Source organism: Bos mutus, chromosome 15 (assembly GCF_027580195.1).
Source record: "Bos mutus isolate GX-2022 chromosome 15, NWIPB_WYAK_1.1, whole genome shotgun sequence".
In the NCBI taxonomy this organism is placed as follows: Eukaryota; Metazoa; Chordata; class Mammalia; order Artiodactyla; family Bovidae; genus Bos; species Bos mutus.
This window is the reverse complement of record NC_091631.1, coordinates 44,462,253-44,482,101: the sequence shown is the minus strand read 5'-3', so window position 1 is coordinate 44,482,101 and position 19,849 is coordinate 44,462,253. Positions and strand designations below refer to the sequence as shown.

Here is a 19,849-nt window from a genome sequence, read left to right as displayed (position 1 = left end):
TGAATCTGAGTTTCTTCATCTTTGATATAAACCTGGTTTATATCAAACCAGACTAGATGATTTCTGAGATCCTTTCAGGAATAATATTTCAAGTTTAGAAAGTTGCCATGTAAAAGAGGAAGTTGAAACTTTTTTTCTTTTAAAGTTTTACATTTTGGACATATGTTCTCAAAACAGTTCAAGAAGTAGACTATCTGAAAATCATGGTATGCTTGTAAAAAAGATAAAAGTAGTTTATGTACTAAATTTTCCAATTTATTGTGTTGCATTGTACAAATAGCTCTTTGTGCTAGGTTTTAATAGATAAGTGGTAGCAGGTGCTGAAAGTTAAAATACCTTTTATAGAAAGCTTAAAATTATACAAATCCTATTTGTTTATATTTTTTTCCTGTGAATTGAGAAATTCAGTTTAGTTTAGTTTTAAAATTCAGTGTTCCAAAAAGAAGAACAAGGACCAATGGGGAAGAAAACTCAAGGAGGCAGGTTATATAGTTAAATATCAATAACAAAATTTATAAATAGCCATTTGGTAATGGTTGCTCTCAGGGGGTCAGTGTATAGTTATTGGAGGTCTTCAATCAGAAGTTTAGTGTGAATTTGTTACAAATGCTATAAAAGGGATTTTGTTAACTCTTAAGATTTCATCATTTTGTTTGTGTACATGAAGATTAAGTTTGGTTTCATTTAGGCCAAAAGGGTAAACAGAATACTAATAGTAAGCTGACTTTGGAGGTCTATGGCACAAACATTGGCATGGAACTTTTAATTTTCACACACCATTCATTTCTATTCAATAAACTTTTCCCTGAGATTCCTGTTTTTTACTGTGAAGTAAGATTACAGTGCCTATTCTTTATAATTACTTTATGTACGTAAGTATTCATTTCCTGTAGAATTTTATGCTTTGTGGTAAAAACTCTGAACGGTGTTTTTCTTCTCACTCAGCAGTCTTACTTCCTATTTCCTTCTAGTGTCTTTTGTTCATAATAATCTAAATACTTTAGTTTAAATTTTTGTTTCCTAAAGGAAAAGACACGGTACTTAAAACTGTCTTCTGGCAATTTAAATTTAAATCACATTTTTAGTTAACAGCTGTAAATTTAGCTACTTCGAGTAGATTTCAAAGATTTTAGTAATGAATCAAATTATTTTCATAGAAATGGATTTGCAGAGTACTGATTCTATTAACATTATAAACATTTACATCCTAATTAGCACAATGTCTAACAGTAATTTTGAACACGAAGTAAAGTTGAATAAAATGTGGTTTTCCACTGTCTAGTTGTATGTAATACAGTATTTGAATAGATTACTGAAGTCTACAAACTTTAAAAAAAATTCAATTAAGGAAATAACCGACTTTGTTCTGAATAGCAACTGATACGTTTATATTTAATGCTTAAAATATGTTTATTGAAAACTTGGTGTTCCATCTAATTTCTGGGATAAGATGGCATGAATCTGGAACTTGTTTAGATGTAAAGCTTTCCCTTATTCTTATAACTACTTTATAAAGTATGCACTGGTAAGTTTTCATGAATTATTTCAAACCTGTATCACTTTCCTTAAACCTCTAATTTACCTTTTCCATTACCTTTTAAGAAAATTGAATTATGGTTGATCTATAACACTGTTAATTCCAGGTACACAATATAGTATAGTGATTTGGTATTTCTGTACATTACAAAATGATCACCATGATAAGCCTAGTTACCATCTGTCACTAAATAATTACAATATTATCGATAGTATTCCTAAAGCTGTACATTCATGCTCATGACTCATTTAGTAACTAGAAGTTTGTACCTCTTAATTTCCTTCACCTATTTCACTCCCTCTACCACCCCCCCAATCTGTTCTTTATATCTATCAATCTGTCTGTTTTATTGTATTCATTTGTTCGTATGTTTTTTTATTTCACTTAGTATAATACCTTCTTGTCCACCTATATTGTCCCAAATGGTGAGATATATTTTATTGTTGAATAACGATCCATTGTGTGTTTGTGTATCCTGTACCTTCTTTATCCATTCATCTGTTAGTGGACATTTCAGTTGCTTCCATATCTTGGCTATTGTAAATAATGCTGAAATGAACATAGGGGTGTGTATATCTTATCAAATTACTGTTTTTGGTTTTCTTCAGAAAAATACCCCAAAGTGGAATTGCTGAGTCATAGGGTAATTCTATTTTTAATTTTTTGAGGAACCTCTCTGGTGGCTCAGACTGTAAAGAGTCTGCCTGCAGTGTGGGAGACCCAGGTTTGATCCCTGTTTTGGGACGATCCCCTGGAGAAGGAAACAGCAACCCATTCCAGTATTTTTGCCTGGAAAATCCCATGGATGGAGGAGTCTGACAGGCTCCGTCCAGTCCATGGAGTTGCAAAGAGTTGGACATGGCTGAGTGACTTCACTTTCCGCATTGTTTTCCAGAGTGATTACCAATTTGCATTCCTGCCAATAGTCCAGTAGAGTGCCCTTTTCTCCACATCATCACCAACACTTATTTTTTGACAATAGCCGTTCTTACAGGTATGAGATGATACCTCATTGTGGCTTTGATTTGCATTTCCCAGTGATTAGCAACGTTGAGCATCTTTTCATGTGTCTGTTGGCCACTGTATATTGTCTTTCAAAAAATGCTCATTTTAAAAATCAAGTTGTTTGTTTTTTGATAGAGTTGTATGAGTTCTTTGTATATTTTGAGTATTTAGCCCCTTATTGGATGTATCATTTACAAATATCTTCTCCCATTCAGTAGACCACTTGTTCGTTTTGTTGATGTTTCCTTTGCTATACAAAAAATTTTAGTTTGATGTAGTCTCATTTATTTATTTTTGATTTCCTTACCTAAGGAGACATATTAAAAAAAATATTGCTAAGATTAATGTCAAAAAGCATACTGCCTCTTTTCTTCCTGGAATTTTATGGTTTCAGGTCTTACATTTAAGTCTTTAATTCATTTTGAATTTATTTTTCTATATGGTATGAGAAAATCCAGTTTGATTCTTTTTTTCCTGTAGCTGTCCAGTTTTCTCAGCACACTTTATTGAAGAATCTATCTTTTCCCTGTTGTATGTTCTTGCCTCCTTTGTCATGGATTAATTCACTGTGTAAGTGTGGGTGTATTTCTGGGCTGTTTTTTCTGGTCCAGTAATTGATGTGTCTGTCTCTCTGCTAGTACCATACTGTTTTGGTTACTGTAGCTTTGTTGGGTGGTTTGAAAGCAGGAAGCATGATACCTCCAGCTTTGTTCTTTCTAAAAATTGTTTTGACTGTTGCAGGGTTTTTTGTGTTTCCATACACATTTTATAATTGTTTGTTTTAGTTCTGTGAAGAATGGTATTGTTTGTTTGTGGGTTTTTTTTTGGCTGTATGGCATATGGGATCTTAGTTCCCTGACCAGGGATTGAACCCATGCTCCCTGCAGGGGTAGTGTGGAGTCTTAACCACAGGAGAAGTCCCACCATTGGTATTTTGGTAAGGATTGTGTTGGATCTATGGATTGCTTTGGGTAATATGGTCATTTTAACAATATTAATTCTTTAGTCCATGAGGACAGTGTATCTTTCCATTTGTGTTGTCTTCACTTTCTTTCATCAGTGTCTGACAGTTTTCTAAATACTGGTCTTCTACCTGTATCAGTTAAATTTGTTCCTCGGTATTTTGTTATTTTTGATACAGTTGTAAATGGGATTGTTTTATTAATTTCTCATTCTGTTAGGTTTTGTGTATAGAAATACAACAGATTTCTATATATTAATTTTATATCCTGCAAAATTCATTTGTATCCTACTGAAATCATTTATTAGTTCCAGTAGTTTTCTGATGACATCTTTAGGAATTTTTCATATCGTGTCATCTGCAAACAGTGACAGTTTTACTTCTTCCTTTCCAAATTGGACTTCTTTTCTTTTTCTTGTCTGATTGTTGTAGCTAAGACTTCCAGTTACTTGGGTTTTTTTTTTCTTTTTTCTTTTTTTATATAGTGAGATCAAGGTTATTCTTAGTATGTACTTGTCCACCTCAGATTAATTTGCCTCTTTCTGGTTTGGAGGGAAGAGAGATTCCTTCTCTTTTCCCAAATGTAACTCATCTCTCTTTTCTTGTTCTTGTTTCCCCAAAGTATTTTTCTACCATTATTCTTTAAAGAGGAATTTGTACTTACTGTTTTTCCAGTTCCTCACCATCCTCTCTTGTTCCTATCATATTGCAGAAAGTTGTTTCTAGGAGTATGAATACTGATTTTCAATACAGTGATCATACTTACTGTCCAGCCTTGTTGCCCCATTTGCAACAATGTACCATATTTCTTTTCTTGAAACTTCTTCCATTGCCCTGGTTAAATCTACTTACTAGTTTTCTTCCTATAATCTTTGACTTCTTTTACTTGTCTAGCTTCTAAACATTGGTATTCCCCCAAGGTTTTGTTCTTGATTGTATTTAATATATCTTATTTGTTCTCTTTTAATCAGTACTTTATTCTTGAGGCTCTGAGATAGATATAGAGTTTGAAAGCTACTAGTCCAGATCACTTGGCAGCCTTTATAATCACATGAGCTAATTTCTTATAATAAATCTCTCTTTCTCCATTCTTATATGTCCCATTTTGATGCCCAGTAAGTGTAATTGCTTATGTATCCCTCAGCCTCCTAAAGAAACTGTCTCCTATTGGTGGAACTTGGACCCAAAATCCTTTGGTTTGCCTTGGTGATCCTGATGGTTGCTGACAACAGTTAGCAGAGAGAAATTTCCTTATAGAAAATTGCAGAAATTGGATGATTCTCAATTCAATATGTTTAACTCTGGAATAGAAATTTGTAATAGAATATTTCTCGATGATGACCAAACATCTATATGGATTTCCAAACCCAAAATATTTACTAGAGAACTCAGTATCTTCCCCCACAAACCTTTCTTTGTTTCATGTATTGGGTAATGACACTAGCAATTTTTCTTACTATCATTTGCCTCTTTCATTCATAGAAAAACATTTGAGGACAAAATGTGTGGGTTACAAATAATGACCATTCTTAGATCTCATCCTTAAAGAACTTGGGTTAGAAGGGGAGACAAGATGTGTGTATATAAGTGGAGTATGAAAGCCTTGAATGCTGCATAAAAGTTTGTGCAAGACAATTGAAGAAAAGAAATGATTTGATGCTTAAGTTGTTTGCAGTTTGAAGAAGGGATTGGGAGCAAGAGTTGAGGGAGTAGGTGTGAAATTGAAAAAAAAATTTTTTTGGTTTCAGAAAGAATGGAGAAAAACAAGAAAATGATGACATTGATGTACAGATGAAATCGTTGGGAGCCCAGCTGTTTTTTACTTTGTGGACAGAACATTGAGTTAACTTTCCAGATTCTATTATTACCTTAATGTATGACTAGATAATTATTATAATCTGTTTTTGCCACTGTCAGTTGAAACTCATAACCTGCTTGAAAGGAAGGAACTAATACATGAAAGGCACTGTAAAAAATATTTTTTTATTAAAAAAAAAAAAAACATCTAGGAATGCCATTAAGGAGATTCAGAATCTGTTAATAGGTGGAACATGAAAAACAGAGATAAGAAAAGATAGTTATAGATCAACAAAAATACAGGTTTTTTTTTTTTTTTTAATAGCATTGCTTGTACTAGGTCTCAATGCTGTCTTTCTCTCTCTCTCTCTTTTTTTTTTTTTTGATATTTATTTATTTATTTGGCTGTGCTGGGTCTAAGATGTGGTGCTCGGGATCTCTAGTTGCAGCATATGGGATCTAGCTCCCCGACCAGGCCCCCTTCCCAGAGTCTTAGCCACTGGGAAGTCCCTCTCTCATGTTTTAGAGGGTTTTTTTTTGTTTGTTTGTTTTTTTAAGGAGACTTTGTTGTAAGGTGATTAAGCTAGGTTGCCTAGGTTGAAATACTAACACTTTTTCAGTCCTGTGACCTTGTTGCCTCTTTAACTTCTCTGTGCCTCATTTTTCAATGTGTAAAATGGGGATAATAGTCATGTTACACATCTACTAGAACTTTGTGAAAAATAAATAATACATACATATGTACATAAATGACCAAGTTTCTCACAGCAGAACCTGGCATGTAAGAAATGCTCAGTAATTGCTAGATATTTTTGTGTGTGGCATCTCACTGTATTTTAGGTATTATAATAATTATAAGACTTATTTTATAGAATACATTAATTATGAAAATTACTGCTATTTTAGGAAATAATTGAAGGAACTACCAAGTGCCTTATAATTTTTCAGTGTTTTATGATCACTATGGCAAATTCACTGGTTGTATGAAAGTAACTTTTAACTTGTTTTTAGTGGGAACAAAACATTTAACAAATTAAACCAATGGTTGAGTGCCTTCTGAATTGGATGTAAAGTTTTAAAAAAAATAACGAAATTAAAATTAAATTTCATTCTTGTACTCAAGGAGCTTTCATATTAGGACAAATATAAAACAGGATGTAATGATATGGTATTTGGTTCAGACTAAGTATTTAGAAATGTTAGGAGGGAAGAAATGCTCCATACTAAATTCTCAAAAAAGACAGTGTAGATGAAGTGGCATTCCACTGGGCCTTAAAAAATTAATGGATCTTGGACTTGTGCTATGAGGGAAAGTTAGGAGGAAGCTCTGAAGACAAACAGCAAGGATTTAGAGGCAAGATAATTCAGTTTGTACTTTATAGGAACAGGATATGATTCAGGTTCACTGGATATAGTATTCATTTGGGAAGTTCTGGGAAATACAACTGGATTAGATTGTGGCAGACTTGGAGTGGCAAACCAGAGGCTTTGTTTAGAAATGCATTTTTCTAACCAGAAAATATTTATATATTTGTTCTCTAATCTTGCTTGTTATATCATCTCTTACATCTAAGTAGGATAGTATTTTGAATGCTAGAAAGAAAATTAAGTCTCTGTATAACAAAAAAAAAGACAATTTTCTTTAAAACAACAAACATTTATTTATTTTTGGCTGTACTGGGTCTTCGGTGCTCTGTGGGCTTTTCTCTGATTGCAGGGAGTGGGGCCTGCCCTCTAGTTGCAGTGCACAGACTTCTCATTGCAGTGGCTTCTCTTGTGTAGCATGGGCTCCTGGGTGCGGGCTTCAGGAATTGTGGCTCCTGGGCTCTCGAGCACAGGCTCAATAGTTGTGGTGCATGGGCTTAGTTGCTCTCAGGCATGTGGGATCTTCCTGGACCAGGGATCGAGGCGGATTCTTTACTACTGAGCCACCAGGGAAGCCTGACGTTTTCTAATTCTAATGAAACTTCTGTGTTTAAACCATATTGTTCCTTGGTAATAGAGTATTAAAAGTCTAGAAATATGAAAATCCGTTCTTAGAATAGTATGGTCTATTTGCTATAATACTTTTTTTTTGGTAACACAAATTAACTTCTGTAACTGGTACCTATGGGATTGATGTCAGTATAATGGGGAAGTAGCATTTGTTTTAAAATCATCTTTCCCAGCATATTAATACTTCAAAGCAGTCAAGAACAAACTCTCTCATAGTTAAAGGGAAAGCCTTAGTAATTCAAGAAAATACTAGAAAAACACTGAAAGTTCTACAGAAGTAAAAAACGGTGGCTTCAAGAACAGTTCCACATTCCACAGGGGCAAGCATTCTGGTGAAGCAGTGAGTGTAGACAGAGAAACTGTAAAGACATTTCTTTTTGCATTAAGAACTTTGGTGAAGAAGTCTATATCCTGGATTGTATTTTTAACTTCATTGAAATTCTGCTCTTCAGAACGCATATAACAAAGTAGGAAGCAGGAGCTCCAGGATTTAAAGAGGCTTCAAAGAATAGAAGATCATAATTCTAGGTGCAAATTTAAGTAGAGATTTAACTGTGCTAGTATTTTTGTAAGGACTTCTCGTTGTTTTAGTTAGGACTTTGATTACACTGACTTTGGGTAGTCTGCCTTTATTTTTATCCATGAACTCTGTTTTTTGTAGTAGCAGCTTTTCTAGAACTCCAGGCTGGTCACTTCACCATGTATATATCATATTATAGCAGAAAAGGCTCTGCCATGTTTTAAAAGCAGTAAATTAATAAAGGAATTGTTGCCCTGAATTTTCAGTTTAATTATCTGACAAAGCCTTGTGTGCTGTGGTTATTGAAATCCACCACAACTCTTGAAACTTATACATGGTGTTCTCCTTCGCTCAATTTCAAGTTGAGAATGTTCCCATTCTAATTTTAAGGGAAATTTACATTTGAAATTTGTGCTAAATCAAGTATTTTTATGTAGTAAGTCAAAACACCTCTAAATGGACTCTGCTGTTTGACTATGCTTAGGTAGTGAATTTTTGTCCTTAAATGTTTTTGATCAGAAATTTGATCACAGAAATTTTGGTCAGACATAAACTTAACTTTTGAAAGATTGTCAGGATGTTTGTACCAGTTTATTAACATAGAAAATGCCCACTCACTCCTAAAACTCATTCTTTATTAGAGGAGTCCCGGTTCCAAATGGGCTTGATCTCTTCCTTTTCGTAAAACAGAGTGTAGTCCTTTGATTTCATTTAGCTGTTGACTTTCTGAAGTATTCATTTCTGAAAGATTTTGAATAGAAATGTATTTAGCATTCCGTTCTTACTGACCAATACTAAGTACAGCCTATGTCTATTTTTGAACAAGTAAAACCAATGAACTTTAAAATAAGGCTCAGTTGGCATTGCTTTTATAGGGATAGAAATCCATACTTCAAAATTTTGTTGCTGATATGGTTTATTTAACCTCCATATATTTGTACATATTTTCATAAAAATGTGTTTGTGCTATTTGCTATTTAGCATTTTGGGGATCTTTTATTTTAAAATAAAAAATTTTTTTCATTACAGAAAGACCCAAATGGGACCAGTACTTTGCCAACTGAAAGTTCTCTTCTACAAGAAATTGAAGTACAGAATGAGGAAGTAGCAGCTTTTTGTCAATCCATTACAAAGTAAGACATTTTTCTTTATAAATTAAAGGTTATTCTTATTAAATAAGTTTTAAAAATTTAACTTCAAAACCAGCCTAGTGCTAATAATTCTAAAATTTTTAAATATTTTCTCTCTGTCGCTAAAACATCAAGACAGTTAATTGGTACGTTAACACAAACTACACTTGAACCTGTTAAGTTTCTGAGTGTTTAGAAGGAAAAATTAAGGTCAGTCAGTAGACTTCTGATACTGTATTACTGAGGGAAAATACGGCTTAAATATAGAAGTTTCTTTAGAATTAGAAAATGGCTTTTTTTGTTGTTACAAGGAGACTTAGTTTTGCTGTGAACCTTCTAGCATTCAAAATACTGTCCTATTTAGATGTAAAAAATGCTATAATAAGCAAGATTAGAGAAGCAAACATATTTTCTGAAGGTTAGAAAATTGCCTTTCTGAAATGTTCTTTTAATCTTAAATGTGTCCAGTGTTCTTCGTATATGAAGAAACTGAGACTTGGAGAAGTTACCTACTAAAGTTTACGTTACTTGGCTAGTCTGTAACAAACAGAGCCAGGTCTCCATCGCCTCCGTTCAGTGTGTTTTCTTTCCATTATATTACTATATTAGTCAGCACTTCTGTTATGAGTGCAAGAAACCCATTACTATATTAGTCAGCACTTCTGTTATGAGTGCAAGAAACCCGTCTTAAACTAGCATAAATCAAGAAAGGTTATGTATGGGTTCATAAACCCATATAGAAGAGGGATGGTGGGGCAGAGCTCAGTGACAGCAAGACCCAGGGACTCATGCACTGTAGTCGATGCCTCCTCTCTTTGGACTTTGCTTCCTCCCTTTTCTCCCCCTGCCCTTTCACCATGCTTGTTTACTTCTATTACAGATGGGGTTTTGAAGCCACTGATAGCTTAGACTTGGTATTCCAGTGGTCTTGCTGGCGGAAAGGAAAGAGTCCTTTCAGCCAGCACCAGATAGAAAAATCCCACGGAAGGAAAGAGTGGACAGCAAACATTGCAGCCAACAGGGTGAGATCTGTTATCAAAAGAAGGAAAAGTAGGTCACTCCTGGAAGATTTATTCTTTTTTAAAAAAAAATTTTATTTTGTACTGGAGTATAGCCAATTAACAAACAATGTTGTGATAGTTTCAAATGAACAGCAGAGGGACTCTGCCATATATATACATTCTCCCCCAAACTCCCCTCCCATCCAGGCTGCCACATAACATTGAACAGAGTTCCATGGGCTGTACAGTAGGTCCTTGTTGGTTATCCATTTTAAATATAGCACCGGGTACATGGCCATCCCAAGGTCTATCCTTTCCTCTCAACCTTCCCTTCTGGCAACTATAAGTTCATTCTCAGTCTGTGAGTCTGTTTCTGTTTTGTACCTAAGTTCATTTGTATTGTTTCTTTTTAGATTCCACATATAAGGGATGTCATATATTTCTCCTTTAACTTACTTCACTCAGTATGACGTCCATCCATGTTGCTGCAAATGGCATTATTTCATTCTTATTAATGGCTGAGTAATATTCTGTTGTATATATGTACCATATCTTCTTTAGCCATCCCTCTGATGGACATTTAGATTGCTTCTGAGCGATTTATTTTGAATCCAGTATTTTCCCATTGTGGTTTAAGCAAAGCAGAGTTTGGAGTTCCTAGATCATTTTTGAGTGTATTCATCATTTTTATTATAAGGGACTTATTAATATTAAACTAGACTTTCTAGACTATTGGTAATGTTTGATTACAGTTCTTTCTTTCCTATGTATCACTTTCTAACCAGCGTTCTTTTTTCTTCAGAATACCTTAAGGGAGAAAGAAGAATATCAGTAGAGTCACTGTTTATTTCCTGTGCAAAGGTTACTCTTAACTGGATTTTTTAAACTCACATTTTTCAGTAGACATTTAAAATAGACATTTGGTGACTTAGAATGCAAATTGCATGTATCAGAAATTACCCATGCCTTTATGCCACATATACATACCATTATGTGTGTGTGGTTAAGAATTTGGAAATAATCTTTTAATGGTTTGAAATTAATCTGATAAATGTTCATCCAGTTTCTTTAATTTTCTCTCCACACAAGCCCTATTAGACTGTGTTGAGTGACTATTGCATTTAAGTTTTGCATGTTGAGAAATTAGGCTTTCTGTGATCTGCCTTTTTTTCCCTGCATTTGAATCTTATTGTTATTTATATAAATTCTGCCACTAAGCTGATCTTTTTTATTTACATGCATATGCACACACACAAACACAAATGACTTATGAATATTAAAACCTCAGATGAATTAGAATGTTATTTCTGTTAGAGTGGGATTGTAACAAATATTTCACAGAACTAAGAGGCAGAGGTGTTTTGAAGTTACGTTTTAGAAAATTCTCTGTTCCCCTCTTGACCTTGGAGATTGGAGTCACATATCACTTGAAGAAATTAATGGCACTTTCTATTTTTTCCAATATGCAGATTTTAAAAACAAGTATTTATACTCTTAGTTAACTCTCTATTTTTTTTGAAATCTCCTAAAATGATTATATTAATTCAGCTGTGATATTAGTGTGAGATTGTCATTATGGTATTTGTTTGTAGTTAAGCCTACTATAAATAGAATTTAGTGCCAGTTCTAGGCCTTGTTTTTTTGCTCCTGTGAAATTAGGGAGTTGGATTAGTGATCTCCAGGGTAGCTTTCAGTTTAAAGTTCTGTGAAATACTTTGATTCAGGACATTGCATTTTTTAAGTTTTTATTTCTTGTTTTTTTGACTTTCACACTCATCGTAATTGACAGAGCTTGCTGTATCTACCAGTTACTTAGGTCTCCAGAGAAAGTACTGAGAGGAATATTAGATACCAGTGGAAATTTTTCATGCTTCATTTCTGGTCTTCTAGGACAAGATGAGTATTACACTTTACACTTGTCATTCTGAGTAGCCTTTAGTTTCCTTTCTTCATTTATGGTTCCTATCTGATATTTATAATCTAAAAAGTGTCTTGAACCCAAGGAATCAAGGACTTCACCTCTGCATTTAGTTTATTTTATTCTAGATAATGCTGACTCAACTTTCTTATAAAGTAATATCAATTCAATTGAAAACCCTCACTTTTTTATTTGCCTTTTAAAACCCTCATTTTTATGTCTTCTGTCTTTCTGGTTTGGCTCTGTCTATATGTAACCTTAACTTAATAGCACATAGTATGAAATACACCATAAAGGATTTTGGTATTTGCATAAGGATAATTAATTTCCTGAGCTATAGAGCCACATTAAGCAAACAAAGCTGTTGCTTTGGTGATGATTGAGAAATGGACCCTGAATATTCATTGGAAGGACTGATATTAAAGCTCCAATATGTTGACCACCTGATGCAAACAGCTGTTTCATTGAAAAAGACGCTGATGCTGGGAAAAATGAGGGCAGGAGGAGAAGGGGGCAGCAGAGGATGAGATGGTTGGATGGCATCACCGACTCAATGGACATGAGTTTGAGTAAACTCCAGGAGACAGTGAAGAACAGGAAAGCCTGGTGTGCTGCAGTCCATGGGGTTGCAAAGAGTTGGACACAATTTAGCGACTGAACGGGGAAAATGGATGGTTTAAAGAAAATGAAAATTAGTATTAAAAAATGCTCTTTGTAGGTAATTACTTAAGAACATCAAACTACAATGTGTGGTTTAGAGTGTTCATAAAATACTTTATCTAGTCTGTTACAATGGAGAAGGCAACGGCACCCCACTCCAGTACTCTCGCCTGGAGAATCCCATGGACAGAGGAGCCTGGAGGTCTACAGTCCATGGGATCGCTAGGAGTTGGACGCGACCAAGCGACTTCACTTTCACTTTTCCCTTTCATGCATTGGAGAAGGAAATGGCAACCCACTCCAGTGTTCTTGCCTGGAGAATCCCAGGGACGGGGAAGCCTGGTGGGCTGCCACCTATGGGGTCGCACAGTCAGACACGACTGAAGCGACTTAGCAGACTGACTATAGAAGCTGTGCATGAATACTTACACTTGCTGCCTCTTCAGAACCTTTCTTATTGTCAACTCAGACTATTTTATTCTGTTCCAATCACTTGATTATTTTAATCTCTACATGGAAGTGAATAGATAAAACTTACAGCATTCATTCTATTTACAGCCCTATGGAAAGAAGATGTGAGGATTGGAACTTGTCCTCTAACTTCCAGAAGAAAGTCAGTTAAAGGAAGTCCACAAGTTTAAAGAGGCATCAAATCCTCCTTTGTCTTCAGATAATAGAAGGGCTATCTGGAGATGAGCTGTACACCTGGCTCATATATTTAAACTATTTTGCTACTGTGAATACCAAGAATACTTCACAGACAATTTTCTGCCATTCCCTAAGTTTTAGTTTTATCCACTTTGAGGGAATAAAGCCCTCATAGCACAGTAAAAACCCATTGCCTATGTTTTTCCATCATGCTAAACAACCAAAATCAATATGTAAGAGAAAGGACATCAGAAGAAAAGATTTTTAAAAGACAACAAATTTTCTATCCTTCTGGCAATTACAGTTTAGGGCTATCACCTATATCATGGTTCATTAAAAACGTATCATTTTGTGAAATTATACTGCTTAACAAAAAATCAGAAACAGAAAAACTCGTTTAATGTTGTGTATCCATTGTGTGCTTGGTTAATGTTGGTAGCATTCTGTTGAAGTACTTAATCTCTTTTCTTGGATTCCTTTCATTTAAAAGGCAGACAGGAGTCCATTCATTGCATTTCTCCTGAGCTGCTCTAGAATTGGACAAAAACACAGAACTGAATGGCTGTAAGCATGCAAAGCCTTATTCAGGGTTCTCAAATGCAGCTTTCAAAAGAGAATTTAATTTCTTCTTTTTTTGTGACTAGATTGAAGACCAACTTTCCATATACCAATCACTGTACAAATCGGGGCTATTTGTTAAGTCCAGTCACAGTACAAAGAAACATATGTGGAGAAAATGCTAGCGTGAAGGTCTCCATTGAAATTGAAGGATTTCAGCTACCAGTTACCTTCACATGTGATGGTAGGTTCATAGTTCCCGAACCATCTTGTTTTGCTCTATGTTAATGTTATTCTTTTGATAAAGTGACTCGTTTATCATTAGTTTTGTGTGTGTGTGTGTGTGTGTTGTGTGTGTTTGTGTGTGTGTGTGTGTGTTAAAACACTTAATATGCATTAGTTATCCTTTTCCAGAAATTGGCATTCATATGGGTAGTTTTTTGGTATGGACACCACACTCCAGTACTCTTGCCTGGAAAACCCCATGGATGGAGGAGCCTGGTAGGCTGCAGTCCGTGGGGTCGCTGAGGGTCGGACACGACTGAGTGACTTCACTTTCACTTTTCACTTTCATGCATTGGAGAAGGAAATGGCAACCCACTCCAGTGATCTTGCCCAGAGAATCCCAGGGACAGCAGAGCCTGGTGGGCTGCTGTCTATGGGGTCGCACAGAGTCGGACACGACTAAAGCGACTTAGCAGCAGCAGCAGCAGTGAGAAAGTTTACCTTTATGCTACATATTTCTTTGAAAAGTGTTGAGTATCTTGGTTAATTAGTGGCTCTTGGCCAAAACCATTAGCTAGAAAGGCTAATTATGTTCTTATTCCTTATATTCTAAAAGAAGACTTATTCTTTTTAAACATCCCTTAAATTTTGATTTAGGGAATCATTGAAGTATTGAGTAAGAATTAGTACTCAAAATTGAAGGAAATAATGGTCCATAACTTCTTGATTGAAGTAAGCATTGATAAGCCTTGAGAATAAGTGTTTTAATTTGTATCAAAGTTTTACTTGATATATCAAGATTTGATTCATTTAAAAAATATATCAAATGCCTATTGTTTGACTCTATGAATGTACGCATTTATAATGTACATCTCTGTTAAGAAATATAACCACATTATGGTAGAAGTGCTTTGTGTGTTTAAATGGTAACTGTTACAATACATATAAATGTGTTCAGAAATGTAGCTATTGTATTAGAGGTTTTATGGCCTTTTCTGTCAAGCTGTTGATTTTCATGAATTTTGAATATAGTCATTGTCTTCTAAAATAAGAGCTCTAAGTATAGAAATAGGTTACTTGTAATGGTTTGTAATCTTGGTATCCAGCTATTGCAAAGTATGGTAATTAAATAATAGGTCCTACTTGCTATATTTTTATTCTTTATTGGAAAATTTACCAGGCAAATGTCAGCTGTTTAAAATGGTGATTCTTTTTCCTTATAATTTGGTTTAAATAATTGCTTGCTGCTGCTGCTGCTAAGTCGCTTCAGTCGTGTCCAACTCTGTGCGACCCTAGATACGGCAGCCCACCAGGCTCCCCCGTCCCTGGGATTCTCCAGGCAAGAACACTGGAGTGGGTTGCCATTTCCTTCTCCAATGCATGAAAGTGAAAAGTGAAAGTGAAGTCACTCAGTCGTGCCCGACTCTTAGTGACCCCATGGACTGCAGCCTACCAGGCTTCTCCGTCCATGGGATTTTCCAGGCAAGAGTACTGGAGTGGGTTGCCATTGCCTTCTCCAATTGCTTGCTAGAAACTGCTAAATCTTATCCTCTTTGGAGGAGGCTGTAAAACAGAGGTGGCTTTCTTAGCTTAGATCTGCCCTGTCTAATACAATAACCACTAGCAACATGTGGGATTACTTGAAATATGGCTAATATAAATTGAGATGTTCTATAAGTATAAAATACACACTGGATTTCAAAGACTTAGTTTGAAAAGAGAATGTAAGATATCCTATTAGTAAATTTTAAATACCAGTTGCTATATATTGAAATGACATTTTAAATATATTAAATAAAACATATTATTGAAAATGGCTTCTTCTGTTTCTTTTTACTTTCTTCAATGTGACTACTAGAAAATTTTAAATTGTATATGTGTCCTGCATTATATTTTTCATATATAGTACTGTTTTAGACTGTGAGAAATAGTCTGAATAGGTATGTACTTAGAGTTAAATGAGTAAAATGAAAATAATGACTAACTCTTTTACAGTGAGTTCTACTGTAGAAATCATTATAATGCAAGCCCTTTGTTGGGTACATGATGACTTGAATCAAGTAGATGTTGGCAGCTATGTTCTGAAAGTTTGTGGTCAAGAGGAAGTGCTACAGAAGTAAGTTTTTTCATTTAATTACTGAGCAACATTTTTGGAAATTTCATTTTAATGGATTAGATTAAAAATTTTTTCAAGTTAAATTTATAATCTAAAGCCACATTGGGTTCCAGTGAATTGATTTATTGGGTCAATTAACTTATATTGAGATATGCATTATCTGACACGATCTTGCCCTTAAGAAGCTGATAGTCTTAGATGGGAAGAATGGTGGGTAATTGGTTGACAGATGAATTTAATTTTTTTTCTTTCTGCAGAGAGGCAATAGTTACTTCATTATGAACTCCATTTTCCTTTTGTGGCATGTAGTATATCTTTAGCCACAATGTTTCGCTGTGGTTTCTTTTTAGTTGCCTGAAAATATCATTATATGAATCTTTTTCTGAACCTACCAGAAATTCTCTGTCCCTGTCTTTTTCCCTTCTTTGTCTTCATCTTCTTTCTTCTTTGCTTTAACACTTCTCATGTAGAATTATTCCTCTATTTAAATGCTCATATTTGATGTAAAAATCTTTGTCATCCTCTTCAATTTCTGATGCATAAACAATTCATATTTACTCTCTATTATTTCTAATTTGAGGAGAATAATGTCGATGAATAACTAATATATTTTAACAGTAATCATTGTCTTGGAAGTCATGAACATATTCAAAACTGTCGAAAATGGGACACAGAGATTAAACTGCAACTTTTGACCTTCAGCGCAATGTGTCAAAATCTGGCCCGAACAGTAAGTGTATACCCTATACTGAATTGCGTTTGGTTGAATCTGAATAACATTGTTAATCAGCCAGTTTGCAGTTTATACCTTCTTTAAGAGATTTGGGTTTGACTGTGAGTGAGGAACTGTGAGTGATGGGGGGAAACTTTCAATCATGGAGGTTTAGGTAGCATAATACTCAGAGCTGGAGGCATGTGTGAAAATCAAAGTTTTATAAGAGTTTGACTTGTAATAGTTTTACCCAAGTTGCACAATGAAAACATCAGCATCAGTCAAGGAGAACTGAGGAAAAAAGATTTTGAATGCTAAATATGGATTGGGGGAGAAAAAGATACATATTGACATTTGCACCAAACTGAGGAAAATATATTATTTTTCACCACATGAAAACTAATTCTCTGTTCTAAAAGTATAGTACTTTATTTTGAGGTTAAAGCAAAATAGAATATAAGAATTTAGGCCATTTTATTTCTTGATGAATTTTGATATGTAAAGAGAGATAATCTTTCTTCATTTGGTAGAATTTGGGGAAGAAAAATATCTGTCATTTCTGCTTTCTCTTTTCTTTATTTTCCTCAGTTTTGCTCCTATGTTAAGTAGAGTTTATTTCACTTGGGTGAAAACTGTTTCACAAAATTCAGTACATTTTATCATATCATTAGTAACTTTTCTTTTCAGTTTCCTAAGGAGTGATGTTCTTGAGTACTTTGCATAGTAAGGGTTATCGTTGAAAAGACCAGAACCTCACTTATTGAGGGTGAGGTAGAAGGAAATTTGATTATCATTAGAAAATATAATGCAGAAATTTAGATGATCTCTTGTCATCTGGTTCCCACCTCACCTTCATTTGGCTGTCAGCCATCTTTAAAAGTGTTTTTAACTCTTCATTCTCTCTCAATAGAACAGAAGTGGTTTTCCTTTGAAAAAATTTACATATCAGAAAATAGACTTCAAAGTATTTATGTTTTTTCCACTTAAAAAACAGGTTTTTTAGAAGACAGTCACTTTTCTGAGTCAATTATAAATATTTAAAGCCTCAGTTCTGAAAAATCACTTTCTTTTCAAGAGTTTATCATATGCTTAACCCTGTTTAACTTGGCAGCAGAAAGACTAATGGATTTCATTATTTGATAAATGTTTGTATGTGTTTATTTAGGCGGAAGATGATGAAACACCTGTGGATTTAAACAAACACCTGCATCAAATAGAAAAACCTTATAAAGAAGTCATGACGAGGTGTGGCATCTGAAACATTAATTTCAGATTTTCAAACTTTACTTTTGGATGTGAATGCATTTATTTTAGTAAATAAAACAATCATTCTTGTATATAGTATCTTTCAGCCACAATAACTGTTCTTCATTTTAGACATCCTGTTGAAGAACTTTTAGATTTGTATCACAATCAAGTGGAGTTGGCTCTTCAAATTGAAGTAAGTTCTAATTTATATTTTGGCATGATGGTTTAAAGATTCTTTTCCCTGTATTCTCTTAAATACTATTGTTGAAATTGGATTAAATATTTTAGAAGGACTATTTAAACTATATTCTTGATGTTGCTATTTGAGAACTTGTTTTCTGATCCAACATATTAATAGAAATTTAGTACTTGGGTTACTTCAGCTTCATTACTAAGAGGAACCTTCAGTTCAATTCAAAAAGCATTTATTGAATGCTTGCTAGATGTGCTGGGGTTGTGAAAATGAATGACCTGAGCCCCACTTACCAGGAACTTAAACAGAGACTTAAATAGAATTTCAATATAGTAAATGTAGAATAGGGGTATGCATTGAGGTTTTTTGAGAGATCAAACAAGAGCACTTTTCCAGTCAACTTGAGAGTTCAAGGAAGAGGCCTCTAAGAAGGGTTGTTGCCAAGTCTTAAATGGTATGAGTTAGCTAGAAGATAGTTGGAAAGGGCATGTGAACAAAAGTATATAGGTGTGAAACATATGGGGAAGTATAAGCACTTATCTAATACAGAGTATGAGGTGAAGATTGAAAGATGACATTGGAGATAGGCCAATATAAATTACCACCCTGTAATCCATATTATGTTTTACTTTATTCTCCAGATCAGGGGGCCATATATAGTCCACTTCCAATTCTTGTAAATAAAAATTTGGCGGGGGCACAGCCACATCCATTTGTTTACATGTTTTCTATGACTGCATCTGTGCTCTAATACTAAAGTTGAGTAGTTTGCCCTGCAAAGCCTAAACAAGTTACTATTTTCATTTTATAGGAAATGTTTGCTGACCCCTTCTGTAATCATTTAAGTTGTTATTTAAGGTGTTTTAAGCTGAGGGTAGGAGGTAGAGTGGGATAGAGTAGTTGACTTGTTTAATCTTGATCTTTGAAGTCCCTCTGCCTAAAGGAAGTTAAATTTAGGGTTGCCAGGATTGGTCTCAGGGAGACTACTTAGGCAAGACTTTTTATAGTGGTCTAGGTAAAAGACAGGCTTCCCTGGTGGCTCAGTGGTAAAGAGTCCACCTGCCAATGCAGGAGATGTCGATTCAGTCCCTGGGTCAGGAAGATCCACTGGAGAAGGAAATGGCAACCCACTCCACTATTCTTGCCTGAGACATCCTATGGACACAGGAGCCTGGTGGACTATAGTCCGTGGGGTCATGAAAGAGCTGGACATGACTTAGTGACTAAACAACAACAGCAGGTAATATATAATGAGTATGGTGACAGTAAAGAGAAGGGACTGATTAACGATATTTAGGAGATAAAATTGGTTAGATTTTGATAGATAATGAGATATAAGTGAAGAAATAGTGTAGGATGACTTCCAGATTTCTAGCTACTAGTATATATTTTTTATCAGTATATAATTATGTCAATTTATTTAATAGATATTTACTGAATTCTCTCTCAAGTCACTGTTGCAGGTGTTGAGCATATAACAGTGGATAAAAGAAACTGTAATCCTTGCCCTTTAGAGAATTTACATTCTAGTTAGAGGAAACAGAAGTTTAGTAATAAACTGGCAAGGTATATATCAGGTGGTAAGTGCTGTTAGAGAAAAATAAAGGGGGGAGGGTAATGTTGCA

General features: G+C 34.7%; 1 protein-coding gene across 1 annotated transcript in view; it reads left to right on the top strand.

The window, feature by feature from the left end:
- The window catches only part of PIK3C2A (phosphatidylinositol-4-phosphate 3-kinase catalytic subunit type 2 alpha), a 106,572-nt gene that overhangs the window by 41,104 nt on the left and 45,619 nt on the right, over window positions 1–19,849 (top strand). The window contains 6 exon segments of the mRNA XM_070384040.1: window positions 8,845–8,948; window positions 13,817–13,974; window positions 15,951–16,071; window positions 16,690–16,801; window positions 17,949–18,028; window positions 18,161–18,224. Of these exon segments, the coding sequence (XP_070240141.1) occupies window positions 8,845–8,948; window positions 13,817–13,974; window positions 15,951–16,071; window positions 16,690–16,801; window positions 17,949–18,028; window positions 18,161–18,224 (639 nt within the window).